This window comes from Sceloporus undulatus, chromosome 1, assembly GCF_019175285.1.
Source record: "Sceloporus undulatus isolate JIND9_A2432 ecotype Alabama chromosome 1, SceUnd_v1.1, whole genome shotgun sequence".
Classification (NCBI taxonomy): Eukaryota; Metazoa; Chordata; class Lepidosauria; order Squamata; family Phrynosomatidae; genus Sceloporus; species Sceloporus undulatus.
Window position 1 is genome coordinate 317,240,757 of NC_056522.1, and position 26,180 is coordinate 317,266,936.

The 26,180-nt window shown below is 41.8% G+C and overlaps 1 protein-coding gene across 3 annotated transcripts in view; it reads right to left on the bottom strand.

Annotated features, from left to right (window-relative positions):
- Positions 1–22,581, bottom strand: part of HEATR4 (HEAT repeat containing 4) — a 37,284-nt gene extending 14,703 nt beyond the window's left edge. For all 3 annotated transcript variants that reach the window (XM_042445165.1, XM_042445164.1, XM_042445166.1), the window contains exons 1-11: positions 21,400–22,581; positions 17,828–18,015; positions 16,666–16,803; positions 15,762–15,962; positions 15,419–15,565; positions 14,723–14,911; positions 13,226–13,386; positions 12,086–12,190; positions 7,316–7,434; positions 5,628–5,808; positions 5,134–5,203 (exon numbers count right to left, since the gene is read on the bottom strand). In XM_042445165.1, coding sequence (XP_042301099.1) covers positions 5,134–5,203; positions 5,628–5,808; positions 7,316–7,434; positions 12,086–12,190; positions 13,226–13,386; positions 14,723–14,911; positions 15,419–15,565; positions 15,762–15,962; positions 16,666–16,803; positions 17,828–18,015; positions 21,400–22,340 — 2,440 coding nt within the window. In that variant the 5' untranslated portion in view covers positions 22,341–22,581. The remainder of the gene's footprint in view (positions 1–5,133; positions 5,204–5,627; positions 5,809–7,315; positions 7,435–12,085; positions 12,191–13,225; positions 13,387–14,722; positions 14,912–15,418; positions 15,566–15,761; positions 15,963–16,665; positions 16,804–17,827; positions 18,016–21,399) is intronic.
- Between the last annotated feature and the right edge of the window lie 3,599 nt (positions 22,582–26,180).

Below are 26,180 nucleotides of genomic sequence, written 5' to 3' on the forward strand. Positions count from 1 at the left end.
TCTCCACCAGCTGCCTCTGATTCATCTGGGACGTCCGGGACGAGAGGAGAGATCCGCTCCATGAGGGCTGAATGTAGCCCCCATGCAGGCGGTGTAGTTGGCGACTTGACCAAGACCGAAGCCGAGTACGCCTTCTTGGCCAGTCCGTCCACCTTCTTCGCCTCCCGGTCGACAGGGGAGGTGGCCTGCTCGGAACAAAGCTGTGTTGGGCTCCCTCGACGATGGCAGAGTTCGGCCTGGGGTGGTCGGCCAACCAAGGACACTCGCCGGGGCGACTCGTAGAGCGACCTCAACCTTGCGGGAGGGCGCCGACAGGGTGGCCGGAGAGTCCCAAGACCTCTGACAAGGTCGGAGCGAAGGAAGAGAGGCAGGCAGGCGGATAGGACCCGTCCTGCACCCAACGCTCACCGGGTCCCCCGTCATCCTCCGCAGAAGCAGCTCAATGTCGAGGGCCCTCGCCACTTCACGACGGTTCGGTGAAGGACCGACGTCGTCCGACGGGGAAGACGCCCGGATTGTGCATCCTCGAGGAGATGCTGGGTCCGAGAGAACATCCTCGTCCGAGGGTGCCTCAGAAGGAAGCAGCGGCTCGTCCTCGGAGTCCAGGTCAGAGGAGAGAGGGTCCGTCCTCTGACCTGGACTCGGCCGGGTTGGAGCGATGTCGGCTGAAGACCGGGAGCGCCTGCGGGGTGGAACGGCGACCTCTCATAGACCGACACGGTCGGGACCGATCTGGAGGTCATGGCCCGTCTCTGGGATGAGGGTTTCAGCGGGTGAACTCCCAACGCCCTGTCCTCCGATACCGACAGGTAGTATCGACGCGACTGCGTGTCGAAGAACAGGTCCGGGACGTCTTGGCCATGTGGCCGGTCCTCCTCTTCATCGGTTGGCAGGTTGGAGGGTGACCGGCGCTCTGGGGAGCGAGGGAGAGCGGCGTCAGCCATGCCGTGGACAAAGTCCATGGGGGCAGAGGCAGCGGAGTGTCCGGTAACCCGGGGTCCCCCGGTCTACCGGTATCGGTTTCCGGATCGTGGGGTGCATCCAGACGGAAGCGCGAGCCTTTTTAGAAGGGGAGCGCCTCTTCTCCTTCGCCTTGGGTGATCGGTGGGGCCGATCTTTGGAGGGCTTGGCCTTCTTAGGGCAGAATCACGACCAGGCTTGTCATGGTGCCTCTTCTTCCCAGCCTGGGAAGCTCCTCCGCAGGAGAACGATTGTCCGGGAGGTCAGGAGGACAGCGGCCGCTGCCGACGACGAAGGCCTTGGTGACTTCGCCCCTTCCACGGGTCCAGCCAGCTCCTTAGGCTTCGCATGGCGCGATTCCTTGGATGCCTTGGAGGATGAAGGCGAGGTGAGGCGGACCTCCGGCTCGGTGGCCTTCTTTGGACGCGAGCCCGCCTTCGTTTGGAGTCGGCTCGGTACCCTCAGTCCCCGACGACTTGTGGGGGCGCTTGGAGGGCTTGTCCGGTGGCACTGGGCGGTTTTGGAGCCACGGGCCACATCGGAGTGGTGGAAGGGGTCCCGGCCGGACCACACCACGCTGGGCACGGCGCCTCCCAGATCCCACGCTGGGACACGCTGCACGCGAGGAGGAGGCGCGGGCCGCCGAAGTGGAACAGAAGCTGACCGCGAGCCCCCTCCGCACCTTCCCCAGAGCATCGCCGAAGTGAGGCGGGACTCACGGTTTTTCCGAGCCTGGGAGGAGAGGGATCTGGCAGAGCAAAAGCCTTGGTGTCGTGATCCTTGCCCAGGCACAGCAGGCAGGCGGAGTGCGGGTCCTGACGGGCACCTTGCCCCGCAATGTCGCACTTTTTGAAGGGTGCAGGCATTCCGAAGTCGTCAAAGCCAAGAGAGAATCCGAAAACGAGGTCAACAGTCCGAAAGTCCGAAGTTACCAGGGGCGGGAGACAAAAATGGTCAAGATACAGTCCGAGGTCAAAAAGCGAAAGTGATCCAAGCAACAAAGCAAGCGAAAGTTCCCTGAAGCAGCTAGGCGGCGGAAAAAAGGAACTGGGGAAAAGAGCGGGAAGGCAGGGGCCTATAACGGGTGGGCGAGTTACCGCCAAAAAGTTTCAATATGTTGCAGAGTTAATCTGCCCTGATTTCCAGTAGGTTTCGAGCAGCACTGCGCAGGCGCAGTGAAACCCATGTGTATATTTGCAGAGACCAGAAAAGGAAGGACATTGAGAAACTGGAGCATGTCCCAAAGGAGGGAAACTAAAATGGTGAAGGGTCTGGAAGCCATGCCGATGAAGGAACGACTTACGGAGCTGGAGATGTTGTTATCCTGGAGAAAAGAAGATTAAGAGGTAATATGATAGCCCTGTTTAAATATTTGAAGGGTGGTCACATTAAGGAGGGAACAAGCTTGTTTTCTGCTGCTCGCAGAGAACAGGACCAGGAACAATGGATCCAAGCTGCAGGAAAGAGATTCCACCTCAAACATAGGAGGAACTTCCTGACAGAAAGGGCTGTTCGATAGTGGAACACACTCCCTCGAAGTGTAATGGAGTCTCTTCCTTAGAGGTCTTTAACACGAGGCGCATGGCCATCTGTCGGGGATGCTTTGATGAGATTTCCCTGCAAGGGACTGGATGGCCCTTGTGGTCTCTTCCATCACTCACGATTCTATGATTCTATGAAAACGAGAACTGCAAACTGCTATGTTAAGTGCATGACTGAAAAGTAGGAGGGAATGAAAAACAAACTACAAATTCTATGATAAACAGAAGTGTTTTACTGGGAAAGAAATGGTTCATTCAGCCTGTTAAAGACAGCCAAAATAAGCTGCTTCGACTCACAGTGGAGGTATGGTGTTTAAAATGAGCATGCATCCTAAGATCCAGAAGCCACACCAAAGCCACGTTCCAGTCCTTAGGCTGGAGCATGGCTTTTGGTGCGACTTCTGGACTCTTAGGACGCATGCATCATGGAAACACCATATCTCCACTGGACTCGAAGCAGCTTTTTTGGCTGTCTGTAACAGGCCGCAGTCATAGTTTTAAGGATTAGGCTAGCAGTATATTTTGAACAAATTTAATTCAACACGAAAATATCAATCTCTTCAATAGTATATTATCAAAAGTAATGAAGTCCTGCCGAAGCACACTTTTCATTAAGAAGTTCGCACCAATCAGCTGCAGAAAAGCACTAGTTTTTGTTGTAAATATTAAATTTATAACCTGCCTTTCTCCCAAGATAAGAGGCAGCAATAATCTTCACACATGCATTTCCTGGTATCTAAGTAAATTGCCTTTGTCTTTAAAAGCATTTCACCTCTTTCCAAAAGAAATATGCAAAGGTAGCTCCTTTGAGATTAATTTAAGAAAGTCCACTAGATTAGTATTGCCTTCTTTATTTCAGTTAGTCTGAAGGGTGATTAAATACCTTTGCTTTACATCTCTGTGTAATTCATCCTAATGTCACAGAATCGGTGTGAACATATAGCTGCATCTAGAATGACATCCTGTGTTTCGTGAAATGAAATTGTACTTTCACTAAAGTGGGAAAAGGCAGAAGAGGGTATGGGTTTTGCAACATTTACTTGTTCCTGCACAAAAACTAATGAACCCGCTTTATCTTTTATAGATCCTAGTAATTATTTAACCTTTTGGGAGATCAAGCCATATTGACTTTATGCAATTTCAGGCTAACATTGTACTGCTAGTGTAAGACAAGCTTGTTATAGTAATAAATTAAAAGCATACATTTATTGCTTTTTAGTGGAGGATCCAAAATGCATGTTTAATACAAAAAAGTGTGATTCTTTCTCAAGAGATGGCATTAACGCCAAAACAACTGGCAAAAATAATCCAATGAAACCTCTTGAACGGCCCTGTCTGTGCTAGGGAATTCTGGAACTGTGGTTTATTGTGGCAACAGAGAAGGCAAATTCTTGCAAACTTACAGTTCCCAGAATACCCAACACTGAGCCATGGCAGTTAAAGTGGTCTCAAACCAGATTTTCTGCAGTGGTATTTTGACCCAAGTGATTTTCAAGGGGAAGCCAGGTATCAATTGCAGTAAAAACAAAATCGTGTGTCATCCTAAACTAACATACTTATTATAGCATGAGCTTTGTAATATGCTAAATAAATGTTTAGTCTTTCAGGTACCGCAGGATTCTGCATGGTTTTGGCCTTAGGCAAGAAGTGATCCTTTCAGGACTAGACAATTTTTGCACATGAGGGAGGATAATACTTGCCTACTGACAAGGCTGTTATAAAGCTTCCTAAGACAATAATATTAATGTAAATACTCAAATATTTACAATGCATTAAATGCTGGAAAATAGTGATGCATTTTTTACTGAAACATTTTTATTCTGCTCTTTAGTCACAAAGGCAATATGAAAGATATTTACTAAGGAATAAGCCCTATTGAATTTAGTGGGACATTTGAGTAGCCATGTTTCAGACTGTACTGCCAGTCTGCTAATCCAGTTTCTCTTCCCCATGCTGCCCAACAACACAACAAATAGAAGAATCGTACATTGGTGGAATAATCCACATGGGAGAATGTGCAAAACAAGGTAATATTTGAATATATTTTCTTAGATACTGTTTCATGTATTTTTGATTTTGTGCTTCAGTACCAAGTTACCATCAGGTTGACATGCCTTGGGGGAAGAACTATAGATCAGCACACACTTTGCATGCAGATGGTTCCAGTTTCAGTTTTGAGAATCTCCGAGTGGGGAGAAAGATCCATATCAGTGTAGGCGATAGTAATCTAGATGGAAACAGCTATTTGACTCTATAAGGCAGCTTTGTGTCTTTAACATCACCACCCATTAAGACATCAATGTGACTAAATGTCATTTTCATGATGCTCCTTCTTCCAGTGGGAGTTAACAACTCTATAATTTAGAAGATATTCTCAACCTGAAGTGAATCTTAATTAGTAAAGGAGATTGGGACCATTTTTTAAACTCTACACTCCTAACACATTTGATTAGGTATATGTATGTAACATTTTGCAATTAGTTTTGTAGATGAACCCATACAAAACATTTAAATAAGAATCAGGATGTTTAGTAAATTGTGTTTGGAGCATCCCAAATTAGAAGCCTAGAATTATTTAGAGGTTGCATCTACACCTAAGACAGAAGTAATTAAGGTTTAATTTGTACAGTACCTCTAATGGCAAGAGCCTTGATTTTCCAGAGAGGGTCAGTCTGCATTATCTTAAAAAGGCATTTAATTACCTGTAGCAAAACAAAAAAACAGGTAGTGGACATGTTATGCATACAGAAGACTGGTTCTGCACACAGATCTCTCTTGCTGCACTAGGATTCCTGATTTTATAAGTTGATCCTGCCCTGAACTTTTTGTTCATTGTTGTATGCTTTGAAGTTATTATGGCAATCCTAAGGAGGACCTATCACAAGGTTTTCTGGGGCTGAGAGGGTGTGACTCACCCAAGGTCACCCAGCAAGTTTCTTTGGCTGATCAGGGGAACTGAACCCTGATGTCCAGAGTCCTAGTCCTATACTCAAACCACTATGCCACACTGTCCCTGAACTACCATCTGGAAAATAAGATAGCTCTGAAGAATTATGGGGTTAACCACTACTCTTGCATTCAAGAAGGATGTTTATCTTTGTAATATCAGTCATTTTGACCACTCACTGTCTCTTCTTTAATCCTAAGTGCTCCCGCTGCCCAGCAGGCTTCTTTTCGGACAGCTACAAAATCATCAGAAAAACACTGAAGATATCTGGGGAGCAGCCGGGCTGTCATAAGTTTCAACCAGCCAATAAGTGTAAGAGCTTCCACCCTCATCCGGCAATCTCCTCTCTTCAGTCGCTCCCTGAAAGCACAAATGGGTGTTCTTTATGACAAGTGGTTGAATTTGCTTTAGGTATCAAAGACAAAACTTTTTAAAACTTAGTGGCAAAGCCAAGCCTATCTAAAGCAAAAAGTCACCAGTTTAAACTGACCCAACATAATAGCAATAGCAGCAATAGCAATAGCAGCAATAGCAATAGCAGCTTCATTTATCTCTGGCTTTGCTTCACGAACGAAGATTCAGGAAGGACTCATCGCACACTTTGTACAAGCGCGTTGGTGACTAAAAAGGCCATTCATTTATATACTGCTTCATAACAACAAGTAAGTGGTCTCTAAGCACTTTACAACTGTAAGCTAATTGCCCCCAACAAGCTGGGTACTCATTTTAGCAACCTTGGAAGGATGCAAGCTGTTCATGGTGCTCATATGCATAAGCTGATTTTTTTTTTTAACTCCACACATATATCCATGATAACAGAATTTTCTAGAGGACTTGATAAAAGCAGGAGTGGTGTGGATGCAAGTGTGGGAAAAGTGAAATGATTCATGAGCCAATTTTCTGCTTCTGGGAGCTTCACAGCTTTGGACTAAACTGCCAAACATACATATCAAAGTGGCTGGAAGTTAACATACAGTTTTGCAGTTTTTAAAAACTGCTAAAAATGTTGAATTTTTGCAGAATGCTCCGGAAACTTTAGAACTGCTGCTCCTGGAATATCTGGAGGGAGAGAACCTTCTGGAGGGAATGAATTCATCCTCTCTTTTTTTTTTTCTTCTAGAAAGGCCAGTGCAGGGGAATTTGGAGAGATATGGATGAGGAATACAGCCTTGGGAGTTCATTAACCCTAGGCAGGGTGACTAGGCATCCAGTACATGTCCTACATTTCAACTTTCTATCCAGTAGAAATTCCAAAATGTCCTCCACTTTGAGCATGTCTAAGAAACATGAATTTATATTTATATGAGAGGTTTTGGTTTTTATTTGGTAAGGACCTACATTTTTCTGGAATTTCCTACATTTTATGGTGCCCTTTGTTCTCTTTTGCAGTTAGAACATCTGATCACTTTGATCCTAGGGTTACATTTTGCCTGCACTTGTTTAGGGGGACGCCCTTTCACTTGTAGTGGCTGTCAGGGTATTGACTTTCAGCAATTCCTTCTTCTTGCCACAGGCCACCTCACAGGTCACATTCCAAATCCATTCTATCCCTCTGGGTCCCCAAAAACTTCATAGAGAGATTTTCAGGTGATGTGGAGTGAAGATGAAGGCAAGGAAGCCTACATTTGTTTGACCAAATAGGTATCAGAACCAAGCGATTGTTTGTGTGCACTCAGAATCATTATACTTATCACATTTATCCCTCTCTTATCATTATGAAAAACATACTAAATCAATGAAAGTGAAAGAGAAAAGGGTTTCTGGCTTAGAATCTCCCACTGCTTCAAATACCAAAAAGTACAGTATTTGAGTCTATCTCAATGTACATCATTTGTTTTGCTAAAGACTGTTTGTTATATTCTCTTACCTAAGCTGGTTGTGGACCTCTTTTCCAAGTTTCAAATGCCCAAGAGCCTTGGCAGCTGCCTGGCGTACATCAAACTTCCAGTCTGTCCACATCAACTGGACAATTTTGTTCTTGAGATCCTGCATGGAAGTGCAAGAGGTTAGCTAATACATGAACCAAGGAGAACTTCAGATAGCACAAACTAATTAATAGCCTTGATGTAAAGGACAACATTTTAAACTTGTGGAATTCTTTGACATTGATACCTCCATAGAAATAGTTACCAGAGGGGTCCACACAGAAAGAGTGACAATCTGCCTCATTTGAACAAGTATAAGAGCAAAACTCTAATCCCCCCATTATCATGTAATCCCAAAGAAAGGCAAACCTAGGGACCTTTGTCAACAATAAAACCTTCAGCTATGCTTTCCAAACCCCAATGAGATTACACAGCCTAGTAGTTCTGCAGTGCATAGGTTGGAATCCTTTAAAAATAATTAGATCACTGAAATTCACAGTAGAAAAATTTCCCACCCCCTACTCCCACTTGCATCCACTTGCAACATCTCTCCTGGAAAGTTTTTTTAAAACTATCAGGAAGGTGTTGTAAACAAACTGTGATGGAATATGAGAGGCTAATATGGGGAGAAAATTCCCCAAAATTGGGTTGGGAATCATAGAGTTGGAAGAGAAGGTAAGGCCCATCCAGTCCAACCCCCTGCCATGCAGGAAATCTAAATCAAAGCATCCCGAACAGATGGCCATCCAGCCCCTGTTTAAAAACCTCTAAGGAAGGAGATTCCACTACACTCCAAAGGAGTTTGTTCCACTGTCGAACAGCCCTTACTGTCAGGACGTTCCTCCTAATGTTGAGGTGGAATCTCTTTTTCTGTAGCTTGCATCCATTGCTCCGGGCCCTAGTCTCTGGAGCAGCAGAAAACAAGCTTGCTCCCTCCTCAATATGACATCCCTCTTAACCTTCTCTTCTCTAGGTTAAACATCCCTAGCTCCCTAAGTCGTTCCTCATAGGGCATGGTTTCCAGATCCTTCACCATTTTGGTCGCCCTCCTTTGGACACACTACAATTTCTCAACATCTTTTTTAAATTGTGGTGCCCAGAACTGGACACAATATTCCAGGTGGGGCCTGACCAAAGAAGAATAGAGTGGTGTTATTACTTCCCTTGATCTAGACACTATACTTCTATTGATGCAGCCTAAAATCGTATTGGCCTTGTTAGCTGCCACATCGCACTGTTGACTCATGTTCAATTTGTGGTCTACTTGGACTCCCAGATCCCTTTCACACCTAGTCTCGTTCAGCCAGGTGTCACCATCCTATATCTGTTCATTTCATTTTTTGGCCCTAAGTGCAGTACCTTACATTTCTCTGTGTTGAAATTCATTTTATTAGCTTTGGCCCAGCTTTCTAATCTGTTAAGGTCATTCTGAAGTTTGATCCTGTCCTCAGGGCTATTAGCCACTCCTCCTAATTTGGTGTCATCTGCAAATTTGGTAAGTATACCCCCAATTCTGTCATCCAAGTCATTGATAAAGATGTTGAATAGCACTGGGCCCAGGACAGAAACCTGTGGGACCCCACTGGTCACTTCTCTCCAGGATGAAAAGGAGCCATTGTTGAGCACTCTTTGGGTTCGGCCGGTCAACCAGTTACAAATCCATGTAACAGTTACATTGTCTAGCCCACATTTCGCTAGCTTGTTTGCATAACATTATGGGGAACCTTGTCAAAAGCCGTACTGAAATCAAGATATACTATATCCAAAGCATTCCCTTCACCAAGCTGGTAATTTTATCAAAGAAAGAGATCAGATTTGTCTGGCATGACTTGTTTCTCTGAAACCCATGTTGACTTTTTGTGATTATGGCACTGCCATCTATATGTTCACAGACTCTGTTTAATGATGTGCTCTAGAATCTTTCCTGGTATTGATGTCAGACTAACTGGACCATAATTGTTGGGTTCCTCTTTTTCCCCCTTTTTGAAGATGGGGACAACGTTTGCCCTCCTCCAGTCTGCTGGCACTTCTCCTGTTCTCTAGGAGTTCTCAAAGTTTATTGCCAACGGGTCCGATATTATATTTGCCAGTTCTTTTAGTACCCTTGGATGTAGTTCACCTAGTTCTGGAGACTTAAATTCATTTAGATTAACAAGATATTCCTGTACTATCTCTTTACTTATTCTGTGCTGAAATTCCCCTATTCTCTGCTCCTTTATCCTGACTTTGAGCATCCTTTGCCTTTTCTGAGAAGACTGAGGCAAAGAAGGTGTTAAGTAATTCTGCCTTTTCTCTGTCCCTTGTTAGCATTTTGCTATCTTCTCTACGCAGTGGCCCTACCATTTCCTTCTTCTTCCTATTCCTGCAGACATATCCCAAAAAGCCCTTTTTATTGTTTTTAACCTCTCTAGCAAGCCTGAGTTCATTCTGCACTTTAGCTGTTCTGACTTTACCCCTACATGTGCTTGCTATTTGTTTGAATTCCTCTTTGGTGATTTCCCCATTTTTCCATTTCTTATACACGTTCCGTTTCAAACTTAGTTCAGTTTGAAAGTTCCTTTATCATCCATCCTGGTTTCTTGAGACACCTCCCGTTTTTCTTCCTCATTGGAACTGTTTGAAATTGTGCCTTCAGTATTTTCCTTTTGGGAAACTCCCATCCATCTTGAACTCCCTTCTCTTTTAATATTCCTGACCATGGGATCACCCGTAGTACTTCTCTAAGTTTACTAAAATCCGCTCTCCTAAAATCTAGAAGGCATGTCTGACTATGCCTGGCTTCTCCTTTCCATTGTATAACAAACTCCAGGAATACATGATCACTCCCACCTAAGGATGCCACCACTTGCACTCCATTAAATAGGTCATCCCTGTTGGTTAGGATCAGATCTAAAGTAGCTGACCCCCTTGTTGCCTCTTCCAACTTTTGGACAATGAAATTGTCCTCGAGGCAAGTGAGGAATTTGCTAGACCTTGAGGACTTGGCTGAGTTTGACTTCCATCAAATATCAGGATAGTTGAAGTCACCCATCACTACTACATCTCTCCTTTCTGAGTGTGTGGTCATCTGTTCTAGAAAGGCATCATCCAGTTCCTCCATCTGACTAGGGGGTCTGTAGTAGACTCCCACAATAACATCCCTGTTGTTTCCCTCCCCTTTAATTTTTATCCAGATGCTCTCCACCTGGCTGCCAGTAGTAGTAGTAGTAGTAGTAGTTGTTATTATTATTATTATTATTATTATTTATATCCCGCCTCTTCTGATTGAGGATCAAGGCGGGTAACAACAAAGAAAATACAATATACAACAATAAAAACAACAAAACCCCTACCCAACCCTCCCTCCCAACTATAAAATTGGGATGTCCTGGATCTCTCCAGTGGTGTAAATGTTCCTGACATATAGTGCTATTCCTCCTCCTTTCCTGTTTGGCCTATTTCTCTTAAAAAGGTTATACCCCTCTATTTCTACATTCCAATAATGAGACTCAACCCACCAGGTTTCAGTGATGCCTATTATATCATATTTGCTTTGTTATACTAGGAGTTCGAGTTCGTCTTGCTTATTTCCCCATGCTCTGTGCATTAGTGTAAAGACATTACAGACCATGGGTCCCTTTTACTTGCTGCCTGTGCAAGTTTTTTTGCCTCCCACTTTTGGGTCCTTGCACTGTTTGTCTTGTTCCCTCTATGACAGTTTGACTATTTTCTCCAGCCCTTTTTTTGTAAGATGTCAACATAATGAAGTTTACAAAAGAAAAGTTTCTCAGTCTATCTCCAAGCAACCTTTCTACCCTATCCCACATTCTTGAAGCAGGCCTTGTAGGGAAGGGGATAGCAAACCTTTATTCCACCAGTTTCCTCTGGTTTACTCATTATAAAGTCTCAGCTACATAATGCAGTGCTCCAAAAAGATTCAGCATCACCTGTGCTTCTTTGGGAAAAATACTGTAATGGGGATTTCAATCTGCCATGTATGTTGTTAAGATGTTGTTGAGTCTAATATATAGGGACCCATCATAAGAATGTGCTGTTATCCATCAAAAAATTTGATTAATTTATAATGCCAATCAGATTTTTGACTGATAACAGTACAGTCTTATTATGGGTTTATTAGACTCAAAAACATCTTAACAACTTGCACTGCAATTGAAATCCCCATTACAATATTTTCCCCAAAGAAGCATGAGCAATGTTTTTGATGCACTCCATTAAAGCAAGTGGTATTTACTTCACACTTACCTACCCATGGTTAAACTAGTTAATTAACAATTAACTTGCTTTTCCTACCACCATAAAGATACCTGCCTCAGCAGTCAGATCCGAAGATTAAGCCCATGTTTATTTTCCAATAAGCAATCACAAAAACATAGCATATTAAATACAATATATGTAGATGGTTTAGAAGATCAAATGTTATAACAAATGGATGTTTTTCACAAACTAAGGGAGCACTTGCTCTAAAAACATGCTTTATAAGAAGATACTTGTCAATGGGCATTTGTTGCGCCAGAAAGCCAGCCCTTCAAATATTCACTTACATCAGGGGTAGGCAACCTTTTTGAGCCAGGGGCCGGGTTGCTGTCCCTCAGACAACTGGGGGGCTGAACTCAAAATGGCACCCAGAGCGGCGCAGAAGCTGTGGCGGGGGTGGCAATCAGCGGTAGGACCAGGCTGGGGCTGGTCCCAAGGCCTTGCCGGGCCGGATCCGGCCTGCGGGCCGTAGGTTGCCGACCCCTGATTACATATTGAATTAATGAGACAAACAATACCTGGCTGACACTCCCAGGAATACGAGAGAAAGTTTTACAAGCCAACACTCGATGTTTCCATTGGCAGCTGTTCAGTTCAGATGCCAGCAAACAATGAACCAAGCCCTGAAAGGATTAAGCCAATAAAGGGTTAAGCCAACAAATAGGAAGATACGAAATGCTCTATCAAGCCAACAGAAGATTCTAACTATAGAAAGGAAAGTAGCATCACTTAGAAAGGGCTATCTATAGCTTTCATTCCCATCTTGTGATTATCAGTATTTTTGAAGAAACTACTGTTTATTCTTTCTTAAAAGGAAACAAAACAAAACAAAATAAAAATGTTAAAATTTATATACTGACTTTTACACTGTAGGTGAGAAAGAACGAATTCTTACAGGGCACTAACAATATCACTGCAATCTCTTAGTAAAAGTAAAAAATTTATTCGGCCATTGACTAATGTGCAATCTCTTAGATGAGAGGAATTTCTAAATAATTCTGCATTCTGTTCTTAGGCCGCATCCATTCCATGTGGAACTGTTTTAGGACATTTAGCATGATCACAAAAAAGTATAAATAAAGCTGAAAAATATTAACATGTTGCTTTTCCAGTTTACCAAAGAGGTAATAGGCTCTCAAAAAGGGAAAAACTTGGAAGAGCAGGTTGGTTCTGCATGTCAGTCTCTTGATTCTTAGCTGGTCTGCTACAGTACCATAGAAGCCTAAAGATCAGACCTGCAGAATCCAGGCTTCAGTGAATTTAATGTTTTGAATTCCAAACATGTTCACTCAAAGCAAATCTGGGCAGTTTTAAGATAGAATCCTACTGATGGGAGGAGATTCCATACTGAATCAAGTTAGAAGAAAAGTCTGTGGAGGGAAAAATAAAAGCTCTCAAGGCACCATTACTAGCATGCAGTTCCATGGCACAGTTGATCAGACCTGGATTCTGTTTAAAGAGATGGAACCTTATCATTGATCAGAATGGCACAATGGGTCTCAACAGCTTCCTTCTTTGCAACAAACATACTTTGTAGCAGAAACAGTGTCCAGTGCCTATATCTAATAGGGATGGGCAAGCCTGAATCACAGAGCATTGGTGGGCCATGACTGTCATGCATTTCCACTGTGTTCTTCCCCATGACCCTTGATACTTACTGTGCGTTTGCTGAGACGAGACAATAACAGACAAGCCTGATCTTCAGTGGCATCATCGTTTTGATCGAAAATCTGAGACAAAATCCTTTTTATTACATGTAAACTGGTAATGCCATCCATAGCTAGGGCCTGGGCTGCTGTCCAGCTGTCTGTACTGTTACCTAATACCAAAATGAGAGTTATTTACAATCAGCACTACAGTGAACATTTTTTAGATGAAAGCACTAACTGTGATCGTCTCCATAGGAGGGACTCAAAGTGCAAGCAGCTGTCTTGAGCCATATCAATCAAGACTAGCAGTTTTCATCTTCAGTTGGAGCAGGTCTTAGTAAAGTGTTGGGGCCCATTTAAGATTAAGCCATCTCTAAATAATCCAATAACATCCAAACAATGATACCTTTATTGGACCAACCAAAATGCATAATTACATGTTGCAAGCTTTCGAAGTCACACTGGCTTCTTCATCAAGCAAACATTTCTAAATAGTTTGCATTACAACAGGGTGAACTTCCAACAATATCTTATTGTTAGTACGATGGCAAATCCATCCAAGCAGCACAACTACTTTGAGGATTTCAGAGGAAAGGAAGGAACAGGGAACTCTGATCACACTGGCAAATGATATCACCATCCCTCTTAAGCAAAAAGTCCTAGTGTTTCAGTCCTCTATATCACTGGTCACAGTCTGACAAGCTAAAGGCAGTTTTTAAAAATTCTAGTTAGGTCTACTGGAGGAGCAAATAATTTCAATTTGGCACAATACCTTTTGTGTGAGTACACAAGGGCATCTTGTAGCTCCTTTGAGATTAGAGATCTGAGGAAGTAGACTTAAGTGTATAAAAGCTTATGCTACCAACTTATTTTCTCTGTCTCAGTCTTAAAGGTGCATACTGATCTGGACTAACACAACTGTGTTTGTGTATGTGTGTTTATGGTCACCAAAAGCTATTAATAAGCACAGCAGGAATGCTGAAAATATTTATATAGGGACAGTATACATATAGCATTTTATCATATAATATCACATACCCTAAAGGAACTAGATCCTGTTTAAACTTGGAAGCTACGCTGGGTCAGCCCTGCTTAGTACTTGGATGGAAGATCACCAATGAATATCAGGTGCTGTAGGCTATATTTCCAGGGAAAGGAACTGGCAAAATCACCTCTTAGTATTCATTGACTCAGAAAACCCTGTGAAATTTATGGGGTTACTGAAAGTCAACAGATGACTTGAAGTCACATACACAGACACACATACACACACACTGATCTTAAATGTAGAGTTGAAAATCTAATCCCAGTCCAACTGTCTATGTAGGACTTGCCAAACTCATTATTTTTATGAGGTTTAGTTACAACTAACTTCAGCTGACTCTGTGCCCTAGTCTGACTTCTATCTGTTCATTCTTTGTCAGAAAATGTTATAATTGCTTTGGAGGTAGATTAAGTCACCCAAAAATAGTTTGGGGGAGGGGACAGAAAAATGATTGTACTAACCATTCATCAGAGCATTCTTCATGATATCCTGTGCCTCTTGACTCCACTCTCCTATAGCATAGAAGCACACAGCAGCTGCCATTCTTACATGTGTATCCTTATCAAACAGAGTTTTTTTAAGCAAAGGACGGATTTTTGATGGTATATCCTCAATTTCTAAACTCTTCGCACCAGCTTCTATTCCTATTACTGAGAAAAATCAGAACATTTACAGGTATGTGGTTTTAATCTGCTGACACAGTAATAATTCCAGCTTTTTAAAATGTGATTATTCAACTGATTAAACATTCATTTTATAAAGCCACTGATAATTTCAGAAATGTTTTAAGATATTGATAAAGAGAGGGAGTCTTTTGGTTTTGATAAAAGAAGGCATAACCAGTGAGAAACACAAGAAGAGGCAGATTCTGTGTTTTTGGCCATAAAAGAAAACTTCAGACTACTGTATTATACCATTCATTCACTGAAAATATGACTAACAGTAATATGGATTGTACAAGGGGAAAAACAGAGTGGTTCACCTATCCTAAATACAACATTCTTATAACTGATCAACAAGGGAAAGACTGTTTTTTTATTTTTAGAGTACTGTAGTTGGATTTACTTCTTATCTTTAAATAACTGTACTATAAAATTTATTTGCAGTGTTAGAAAAATATAACTGAAATTTCCACTAGAGGCTGCTCAATTTCATACCTGTCTCCTGACTTGTATCTTGCCCATGCTGGAGCTTCTCAAGCACAGCAGATGCACAGATAAGTATAGCATTGATTCGATTTTGAACATGTACATCTACAAGATCTCTGATTAATCCTTCTATAGTTGCTGACTGCCACCGAGGATCTAAGCATTGAATAGAAAAAGACAATTAAAAAACCCAAAACAAAACACAACTGTGGAGTGACTAGTATTTCTGGCAAAGGTAACCAGTATTTCTGGCAAAGAGATTGCTAATCCTTCAAACATTATTGATAAATACAAAAACTAGCATTGGTTTGAATGGATTATGACCAATTAAAATTGGGCTTGGAATACCTACCAAATTTCCAAGCAGCCTTCCACTTTTCCAGCATAGTCCTACGTATGTGGATATCCTCAGATACATCTTCAGATTTTCTGTATCCTTCTCTCTTTCTCTGAGTTGGTACTGGGGGTTGTTGTGCTTCACCCAACTGAGCAAAATCTTCAATGGTAGTGGGAAGTGTGGTCCAGTGGATGATTCCCTTCCTTATCCGTTGAACTTACCCAACAGAATTTTGATTAAAACAGATTAGTAGAGAGCCATTTTAAAGAGAAAATTCATGTTCAGTAGTTTTTCTTCTGTTTTGCAATTACATAAGATTTTCACTTAACTTAGGCCTGGTACATACCGCCAATAAGCGGCGTACCAGGGCCAATTCTAGAGTTAGGGACCATGCGGCAATCTAACCCTAGAATGTAATGGTGGCGTAACAATGGCGGCGTCCTGTGCACACGGGCACCGCCATTGTTACGCAAGCATTGCATGGCATCTGCACGTTGCCGCACAGCGCTTACATAACGAGTGTGCCAGTGGCGCACTTGTTACGCTGCCCCTGCAGCTTTAAAAGAACCCGCTAAGAGATAATTAGCTAACAGTGGAGTTTCCTCTCCATCCTTGACTAATCAATCTAGGGAAAGGACAATAGAAGAATCAAATTCTCTAGTGAGACAGAGCATTTCCTGGACAAAATTAAAAGCAGACAGTGTAGCCTTTCCTGTGGAGTGCATGGGATGACTAACCCATCTCAAAATACAACTGGCCCTCCATATCCATAGATTCAACCCTCTTCGACTTGAAAATATTTTAAAACATATATAAATTCCAAAAAGCAAAACATGATATTACCAATTTATACAAGGTACACCATTTTACAATGCCATTATGTGTAAATGAATTGTTTGAGTTATTACAAAGTTCCTACCTGCCTTTTTTGGTGGCCCAAAGCTCCAGATCTCAGGAGGTCTTGGGTAGCATTGCTCAAGGTGTATATAATACTCATCATTATTATCCATAACCAAACAGTCCTTCTTGGTATCTTGGTGGACAATTTTGGCTGACCCTAAATGAATACAGTGATGGAAAGAAATTAGGTTGTAGGTAAAACAAATTGTCTAAACTCAAGCCTTTTCACTGGCACCAGTCTGATGTAGTAGTCAGAGTTGTTAGTTGTCGTATCTTGGGTTCAGTTCACTGGTCAGCTACAAAGATTTTTGAGTGAGCCTAGACCAGTGATAGTGAACCTATAGGCCAAGTGCCCAAACTCAGTGGTGTTCCATTCAAAATGGAGGACCTTTTGGAATCCCTCCTGGACAGGAGGTTGACAGGTCCTGAAAAGGAGGAGGACCAAGTCTGGTCATACTGAGCTAAAAACATCCCCCTCATGACCCTTTCCAGGAGGGATAGCTGCCTGGTTCACCATCCTGCAAAAAGGTGGAGGATCAACACCCCCATGCCCTTTTTCAGGAAGGAAAGATGCCTGGTGAACCAGGCAGCTCTCACTCCTAGAAAGGGGCAAGTGGAGAGGGGGGCAATCCTCCATCTCTTTCCAGGGTGGGAGGGGTGGAGAAACAGAGTGCTCCTTTCCTCCACTCCTCCCACTTTGGAAAGGCTTTCACCCCCATGTGCATGCTCCACTCTCCTTCTCCCTCACTCCTCATGGCCTCTGCTGCATGCCCTCAGAGAGGGCCACAGGTTCACCACCACAGGCTTAGACTGATCATTATATCTCACCCTAACCTACTTAATGGTAGATGAAATAAAATGGAAGTGAATAACATAGAAAAAAACTGTAAACAATTCCCCCCATTTTAAAAATATGCCCAGCTATATATGCTATTGGAGCAGCTCCAGATGTTATGGCAGGGAAGAAAATACAGCATGCTCACAGGTTATCATCCCTTTAAGGCATGATTGTATTTAAACCTACATCTCTTACAAAAGTATCATGATTCTAAATTCACAACATTTGCTTTATTTTAGTTTTTTTCCTAACTGATCTTGCACCCAAATAATGCTAAGATGATCCATCCTTATATAAGACTAAGCAAAAGTATTTACTGTATAGACAAGTCAGGTCCACCTACCAAAGTAGAGCTCTTGTTCGAAGATATTCTGAGTAGTGTATGAATATTTCCCAGGCAGGAAGTTCAATCTTTCTTGGCGTTTAATATGAAATATTGGCTTAAGACTCCTCTTTGATATTGTATCTGCTGTTTTGTTGTCAGCACTTGGGTCATCTATGGAAAGCACTCTTGTATGGAAGGATGGTTTCCTGAGAGGTGAGAAACATTATTCCATTTGTGACATGTTTTGCACTGGAAAGAGAGCAAACAATACTTAGAGCATTGTGGAAATTGTTATCAGACAGAATGAATGCAACTTATTAGTCACATAAGTACAGTTGTAAACTCTTGAAAAAGAGATAATTGAGTACCTTGGCAGGGTCTGGAGTGAGACTAAATTTGAGATGTGGAAACTGATTTGAGATGTGGTGCTGGAGAAGAGTGCTGAGAATACTGTGGGCAGCCAAAAAGACAAACAAATGGGTCCTAGAACAGACCAAATCAGAACTCTCCCTGGAAACCAAGATGACAAAACTGAGACCATCATACTTTGCCAGCATCAAGAGAAGGTGTGACTCATTATAAAAGACAATAATGCTAGGAAAGGTAGAAGGTAGTAGCAGTGGCATCACTGGGGTAACTCATGGTGTCACCCCCTCCCCCATTAACTGCTTCACCATTCAGAATCCTTAATAATGTTTTTAATGCTATGTCACATAAACAACATAAACAACTAGCAAAATTAAAAATACTGTATACCTTTAAATTATAATACAGTATCATATGCACAGTCTAAATGTATTTACACATACATAGTTTTATGTGGTTAAAATTAAAATTTGGTAAGATGAGATTTTTTTTAAAAAGGTAAAAATAATTTCTAAAACTTTAAAAATTTGACATTAATTTTAAAAACCTGGGGCTTCACCTTTCTCTTCCTACTAAGCCTGATTCAACTCACACTATCTCTTCAGCATTTCAAACTGACGCAAGTGAATATCACCCCATTTCTGCCAAAAATCAGGTGTTTAAAGAGCAGTGGTGTCACCTGGTGCACTATGCCCTCCACACACACCCTAGTGATGCCCCTAGATAGTAGAAAGAGAGGCAGACTGCATGCCAGATAGACATACTCAGTCAAGGAGGTTGTGGGCCTGAATCTGCAGGACCTAAGCAGAGCAGTGGAGGATAGGGGGTCTTGGAGGTATCTCACCCTTTGGGACATCATGGGTTGGGGTCAACCTGAGGGCAGTTAACAGTAACAACAAAGAGTAGGCATATGTCAGAAATAACTTGAAGGCACACAACAACAATAACAACAACAACAACAACAACAATGAAGTGGATATAAAAATGTCATATTTAACTATTCTGAATACAGATTGGCAAGTTCTAGATTGGTGATATGGTTTTGAATCCTAATAACCAAATGGTTACTGAATCCTATAACCAAATGGATTTCCCCCCTCGAACTACTAGGTAGACTTCCCCCAATACATCCATATATGAAATATTTGAGAGACACTACTTCAGAGAAAAAGCCAAAATCAGAGACTGGGTCTGAAAAATGAATGAGCTGGTCAAACTTCTTAAATGCCCCACTGTGAAAGAAATGAGCTTGCACAGAACACTCTCATTAAAAGCCAGCCAGCTATGCTTTAGCAGCACATTGAATCACATTTAAGACCACACCCATCATAAAGGGGTTGCATAATAGCATGGCAACAGAATATTTCACTAGAACAAAGTCAAATGGTTTTAAAAAGAACCAGTGTAAAGTTTAAAAGCTTACTAAGGCGGGTTACAGACCGCCGAAATGCGGCGGTCTGCTGCCACCGCCGGTTGCTGCATCCGGGAACCACAGCAGCCAAACAGCGCAGTTCCCGGATGCAGCAAAGAAGGAGCGTGAAAATTGCGCTCCTTCTTGCAGCCCGAAAGAAACACCGCGAGGCACTAGTTGCGCACTCGTGGTGTCACTTCCGCCACGCGACGTGCGGACGCCGACTGTCCGTTACGTCAAAATGGCGGCGGCCGTGTGGAATGGCCGCCGCCATTTGTTACGGACTCAGTCCGTGCTAGGGTTAGGGACATCTGGAAGAGACACCCCTTTCTAACCCTAGCACGGACTGAGTCCATCCTAGGGTGCCCGTTTGTAACGGGCCTAAGTTCTGCCTTGTTGAACTTACAACAAATCCTATACTTCCTACACTTTATACAGACTTAAATATATTTTCCCTGCCTATTAAAAGGTGGGGAGAGAGCAACAGATTTTTTGTAGCAACAACTTTTAATGCTATTCAGTGTATCTATGAAGGAATACATTTAATGCAAGTATTGAAATAATAGGTAAGCCCCAGACACAGTTGGAGTTAACCCATTTCAAGCAATGGGGCTACTGTAAATATGACTATAGTGGGACCTTGTTATCCGCTGGGGTTTGGTTCCAGGACCCCCCCCCGTGAATAACAAAATCTGTGGATGCTCAAGTCCCATCAAATATAATGGCAGAGCAAAATGGTGTCCCTTATATAAAATGGAAAATCAAGGTTTGCTACTTGGAATTTATATTTTTGGGGAATATTTTCAAGCCATGGATGCTTGAATCTGTGGATAAAAAAATCAATGGATAAGGAGGGCCAACTGTATATTCCCCATGAATGTCTGTAGTGATTTCTTATAAATCTGCCTTCCTCTAATGTGGGGGTGGAAAAGAGAAGTCTCATATTACAGTGAACTCTAGAGCAGACAAAGGACTGAGTGGCAGCCCAAAAAACAGTTTCCCCCCAAAAAATCAACATGACATGAGACCAATCAGTTCTTACCACATTCAATGAACTTTGGAATAATTTCTATTCCACAGTGTTTCTATTTGCATCTACGCTCATCGCTATAGGAGTTGCCCCTGCCCCTCAGTTTGCTGGAACAAGCACGCTAGATGGAAGCAAAAGGTCAGACATGACCACAAATTATCAGTTAGCCTAGCCAAAATCTAGTTATATGGCATTACATCAGTGGTACCCTTGGTGACCCCTCCCTTTAAATCTACATGCGGACATCACAGATGCCCCAACTCAACATAACATATAAATAAAAATATCTTGTTTATTTACTGTGCATATTTTCATTCGCACATGCATAAGGAAATACCATTATTCAAACTAGAAGTAAAGGGCAAAACAGACTGGCAGACTGGCGTGGCATGCAGATGACTCACACCCCTAACACACCAGGAAGCCGGCCTCAAGCTTATATATGCTGCATGCTGCTAGAGCACCTTAAAGCCAGCATTCTGCCATAGCAGGGCAGAAAATTCAGCTTTTTGCCAGTGCAAAAAGAAGTGGCTGGATGGTCATCTGAGATGCTTTGATTGTGATTTCTTGCATGGCAGGGGGTTGGACTGGATGTCTCTTGTGGTTTCTTCCAACTCTATGATTCTATGTAACGTAAAATTTGGTTTTCCCAAATTTAGGATTGTTATCCCATGAACACTAAATGGAAGTAATCTTTACTCCATTCAATTTAACTTCTTTTCTGGTAATGGGATTAGAATGCAATGCACCATATTGTTTAAGTCAAACAACAATTTGCCTTACCTGTAATAGGTGAGGAGAGATGTCTCAGCTTTCTTTTTCTCATGGATTTGAATATGGCCTTCCAAAACAGCTTCCTCTGCCTCAATTTCATTGAGGAGCTCCACATCACTTTCAGAAGTGAGTACATATCTGATACTGCTCCAGTCATATTTTTGCCTCTTAAAATTCCGTAGCTTGCCCTGAACCCAGCCTCCCCAGGAGTGCTGACTATTTACAATCCATTGAGCTGTAGCCCTGCTTAATTTTGTCAACAGTCTCTCTTCCCATCCTAGGTCTTGCTGCTGTGGTTCATGGGCTGGGATGCCCTGTAAAGTTGGTTTTGACCCTCTTTTGGTTGTCTTGTCTCTTAACATCTCCTGAGGTTCAGTCAGGAATATCTGTGAGTACTGGGGCTCACTAGGAGGAGGAGGAGAACAGGGAGGAGCCTGCATCTGCAAAGTTGGTTCTGCAAGTACACTTTCTACTTTAGCTTTATATTCACACTCTTCCAAGAAGTAAGGGAAATTTGTATTGATGGGCTTGGCAAGAGAAACACCTGACTTCATTGGCTGATGCTGACTCCTCAGTGGTTTGAGCCTTCTTGGTGGCCTTACTTTCCTAGGAGTAATGTTCTCACTTTTTTGTTTATTAATGACACTGGAAGCATCGTATAGACTTCTGGGATCAAATTCCTTAAAAGACAGAGCTGATGGGTGCCTTTGTATAATAACATCTTTGGCAAAATGAAGGTCTTTGGCTACATTCTTCAAGCATTGTTTCTGATAGTGTGCATAGTACCACTTGGTACGGCAAACATCTCTTTGGTACATTAAAGGCATTTTTGCCTTCATTGCAGACACCATGGCTTTGTGAGATGGCAAGTTCTTTTTGTCAACTCGAACCTTCAGGCTGCCTTCAAGAGGAAAGGGATTCTTGCTCTTGAACAAATCAGGTATCTCCATCTTGTCACGACTGATGAGATTAACCACTAATTCCTAGTTTTTCATATATATACATATATATGAACAAAATGGAACTAATGTGCATAAAAGCTGAAGCTCCACTATTATATTAGAACACTGAGCTTTTCCTCTAAACTGCAAAAGTAAAGTAAAGATGAACTCTTATTACTGTAAATTAAAACTAATTTCACATGTAAACCAAAAGAGAAACAACAGTCCAAAACACACTGCAGAAATAATCCAGTTCGAGAGCGCTTTAACTGCCTTGACTCAGTGCTAGGGAATTCTGGGAATTGTAGGTTATTGTGGCACCAGAACTCTTTGATAGAGAAGGCTAAATGTCTCACAAAATTACAGTTCCCAGAATTCTAAAGCATTGAGCCATGGTAGTTAAAGCAGTCTCAAACTGGATTATTTCTGCAGTGTGTTTTTGAACCAGCAACACCATGTGTCCTCCAACAGCATAACATTGCAGAATGCTTATATCTGGACCTCAGCAATGACCAATTCACCTCTCGTGGATATATGAGATACGAGACTAGAGCAAACAAATAGTCAAAATGTTTTCCTGTATGATGAATCTCATCTCCCATTCATCTCTTCTGGTGCTTCATAAAAAGAAAGGCAATCCTGAGAAGCTATAATCTAGGATGTCATAATGTGCATTTACAGCCAGCCTTCCATAGCCACAGATTTTTTATCCACAGCTTCAAGCATCCATGGTTTGAAAATATTTTAAAATATATACATTCCAAAAAGCAAACCTTGATTTTGCCATTTTATACAAGGGACACAATCTTACTATGCCACTGTGAAGTCGAAGGCTTTCATGGCAGGCATCCATAGTTTTTTTGTGGGTTTTTCGGACTATGTGGCTAAGTTCTAGAAGATTTTCTTCCTGAACGTCAGGAAGAAAATCTAGAACATGGCCACATAGCCCGAAAAAACCACAAAAACTATTACTGTGCCACTGAATTTAATGGGACTTGAGTATCCATGGGTTTTGGTATCCACTGTATAAGTTTTGTGCTGTCCCTTGTTCTTGAGATGTGTTCCACATGGGACTATGAGTAGTTTTCTGTTTAACAGTATGGTTAAATTGGTAGGGTTTAAGATCTTAGGGGTACTTGTTCCTCAGTAACCTATTATGTTATTGCAGGAGTGAAGAAATCCAATAGCCCCTTATTGCTTGTCATACAGACTAGGGCAGGGGTAGGTAACCTGCGGCATGCGGGCCGGATGCAGACCGGCGAGGCCTTGGGACCGGCCCCAGCCCAGTCCTGCCGCCGATTGCTGCCGGGGCCTTTGGGGGGCAATTGTCTATAGAAGCCTTGGAAACATGCATTTATATTAACATTTTTTTAAAAATCAGCAAATTTTTTCGCGTGTCCTCCATTTTTTTTAAAAAAAGTGTCTTCCATTTGAAAATTTTGTCCTACATTTGTCCCGGTTTATTTATATATTTAATTTTTTAAAAAAATTATTTAATTATTTATTTTTAGGCTTCGGCCCCCCAGTTGTCTGAGGGACAGCAACCCGGCCCCCGGCTCAAAAAGATTGCCTACCTCTGGACTAGGGCTTTGGGGTTTGGTCCAAGATATTTGGAGGAATGGTCTTTTACAGTACAACCTGTTCTGTTGAGAGTACAGTTGTACCGTTGTGGTCTCTTCCAACTCTGATTCTGTGTGTGTTTAACTAGAAGCAAATTCCATTAAAATTACTTCCAAGAAAGCATAACTGGGAAGATCCTGTAAATCCCTGATAATAAAAACAGAATAAATAGCCTGGGTACAGTGTAAGAGATGCTAAATTGTCATAAGTCAGAAATTACTTGGGGCACACAACAACAAATGTTAAATGTACACAAATACCGTATGTGTTGTGTCCCTTCAAGTCTTTTCCGACTTATGGTGACCCAATCATGGGGTTTTCTTGGCAAGATTTGTTCAGAGGAAGTGAGCCATTGCCTGTGGTTACCGTTTTTCCATTAAGCAAACCCAAGTCCAGTTACTCTAGCCTTCCCACTGTTATCTCTAACCATTTGAATAATTCAAATTTCATGTTTTGTCTTCTCCTTTTTGATGAAGATTTAAAACTTTATATTTACCTTTCAGAAGGGTTCTCTCACAGATCTGGACTTGTATGAATAAGAGCCAGTTTCACTCACTTGTATGTTGGAATCAACTTTCTGGCTTCAAACAGATCCCTCCTTTGAGTGTTTACGGTTGTTGCCTGGCTACATGTGATGTATTTTAGATTCTGATAGATTTGATTTGCCAGTTTTACATAATGCTCTCTACCTGTATTGTCTTCAGCAATTTATTCAGAAATGTTTCATTTACTGTATATACTTGACTATAAGTTGATCTCATGTATAAGTCAAGGGCAGGTTAGAGGGTCAAAATTATGGATTTTGGATTGGCTCAAAATTGATAATACTTTGGGGGTACAATGGTAGCATTGGGTAGTGTTCAGTAACATTATTACAGTACCTGCTTAATGTTTGGGGTTGTAAAAAAATGTCTGCTAGACAAGTAGGACCGTGGCAAACATTTTATAAAGAATCCAGTTGCAGACCATCCTGTTCACAGAAGCATTCCCAGACATTGCGTAACTATTATTTGTTATTTGACATTTTTAATTTGTTGCTTTCTTTACTTTATTGAACCCTTTCCTGTATTGTTTTGTATTGTTTATATGTATTATGCTATTATTTCTTAGATTGTACGCCATGGGCAGGTTTACTTTATCCATTTTATTGCTTGTATGTACAGCGCCGTGTAAAACTACAGCGCTATATAAAGCATAATAATAATAATAATAATAATAATAATAATAATAATAATATACATACATACACAATTAAGAAGGGCCTGAGCCAGCCACTCATTATTTAGAATGTTGTTGGTTGTGTTCTAACATTGCTTCTGACTGGATCCAGCAAATTTCACAGGATATTAACAGTGGGTACATAGGGGTAAATATGCTCCCATAAATATCTTCAAAAATGATCCATAATTAAGCACCTTCCTCCTTTCCATGTTAGTAGGGTTGTAGCCCTGGCTGATCCTCACCTTGGATCTCCAGGCCCAGATTAAATAGCATTCCCTCACCATCACCTTGGCCCCATTTTAACAATATTCATAGAATCATAGAGTTGAAAGAGACCACAAGGACCATCCAGTCCAACCTCTGCTATTGTTACAGTATTTCTGTGTTACAGGACAAAAAATGGAAGCAAGCCTTGTACTGCCTTCATAGTTTAACTAATATAGCATTTTACATGTGAGTAAAAGATGTATCAATGCAAAATGCATGTTTATTTCAAAAAGTCTCCCTTATTTCAATGGGACGTGCTTCCAATTAAATGTCAGTGAAGGTTGCAGGTTCAGTATTATGAATGGGAATATTATTTCAGTTTAATATATATATATATATTATATATACACAATATAAATACTCAGGAATACCACTAGCCACATACTACATACTAGCCACGGTTGTCCCCCGTGGACAACCAAATCCGTGGATGCTCAAGTCCCACTAAATATAATGGTGTAGTAAAATGGTGTACCTTATACAAAATGGCAAAATGAAGGTTTACTATTGGGAATTTATAGTTTTTTTTAATATTTTCAAGCCACGGATAGTTGAATCCGTGAATAAAGAATCCGTGGATATGAGGAGCCAACTGTACCTGTGTGCTTATGTAAATAAGGCCCAGTACACACAGGCCAAAAGTAGCATGGCGCCGTTGATATAGGGCTCGGGAACATGCAGCAACCGCACACTCCTGAACCCTAGTACGTATGGGTGGTGCCATCTTGACACAGCACTGTC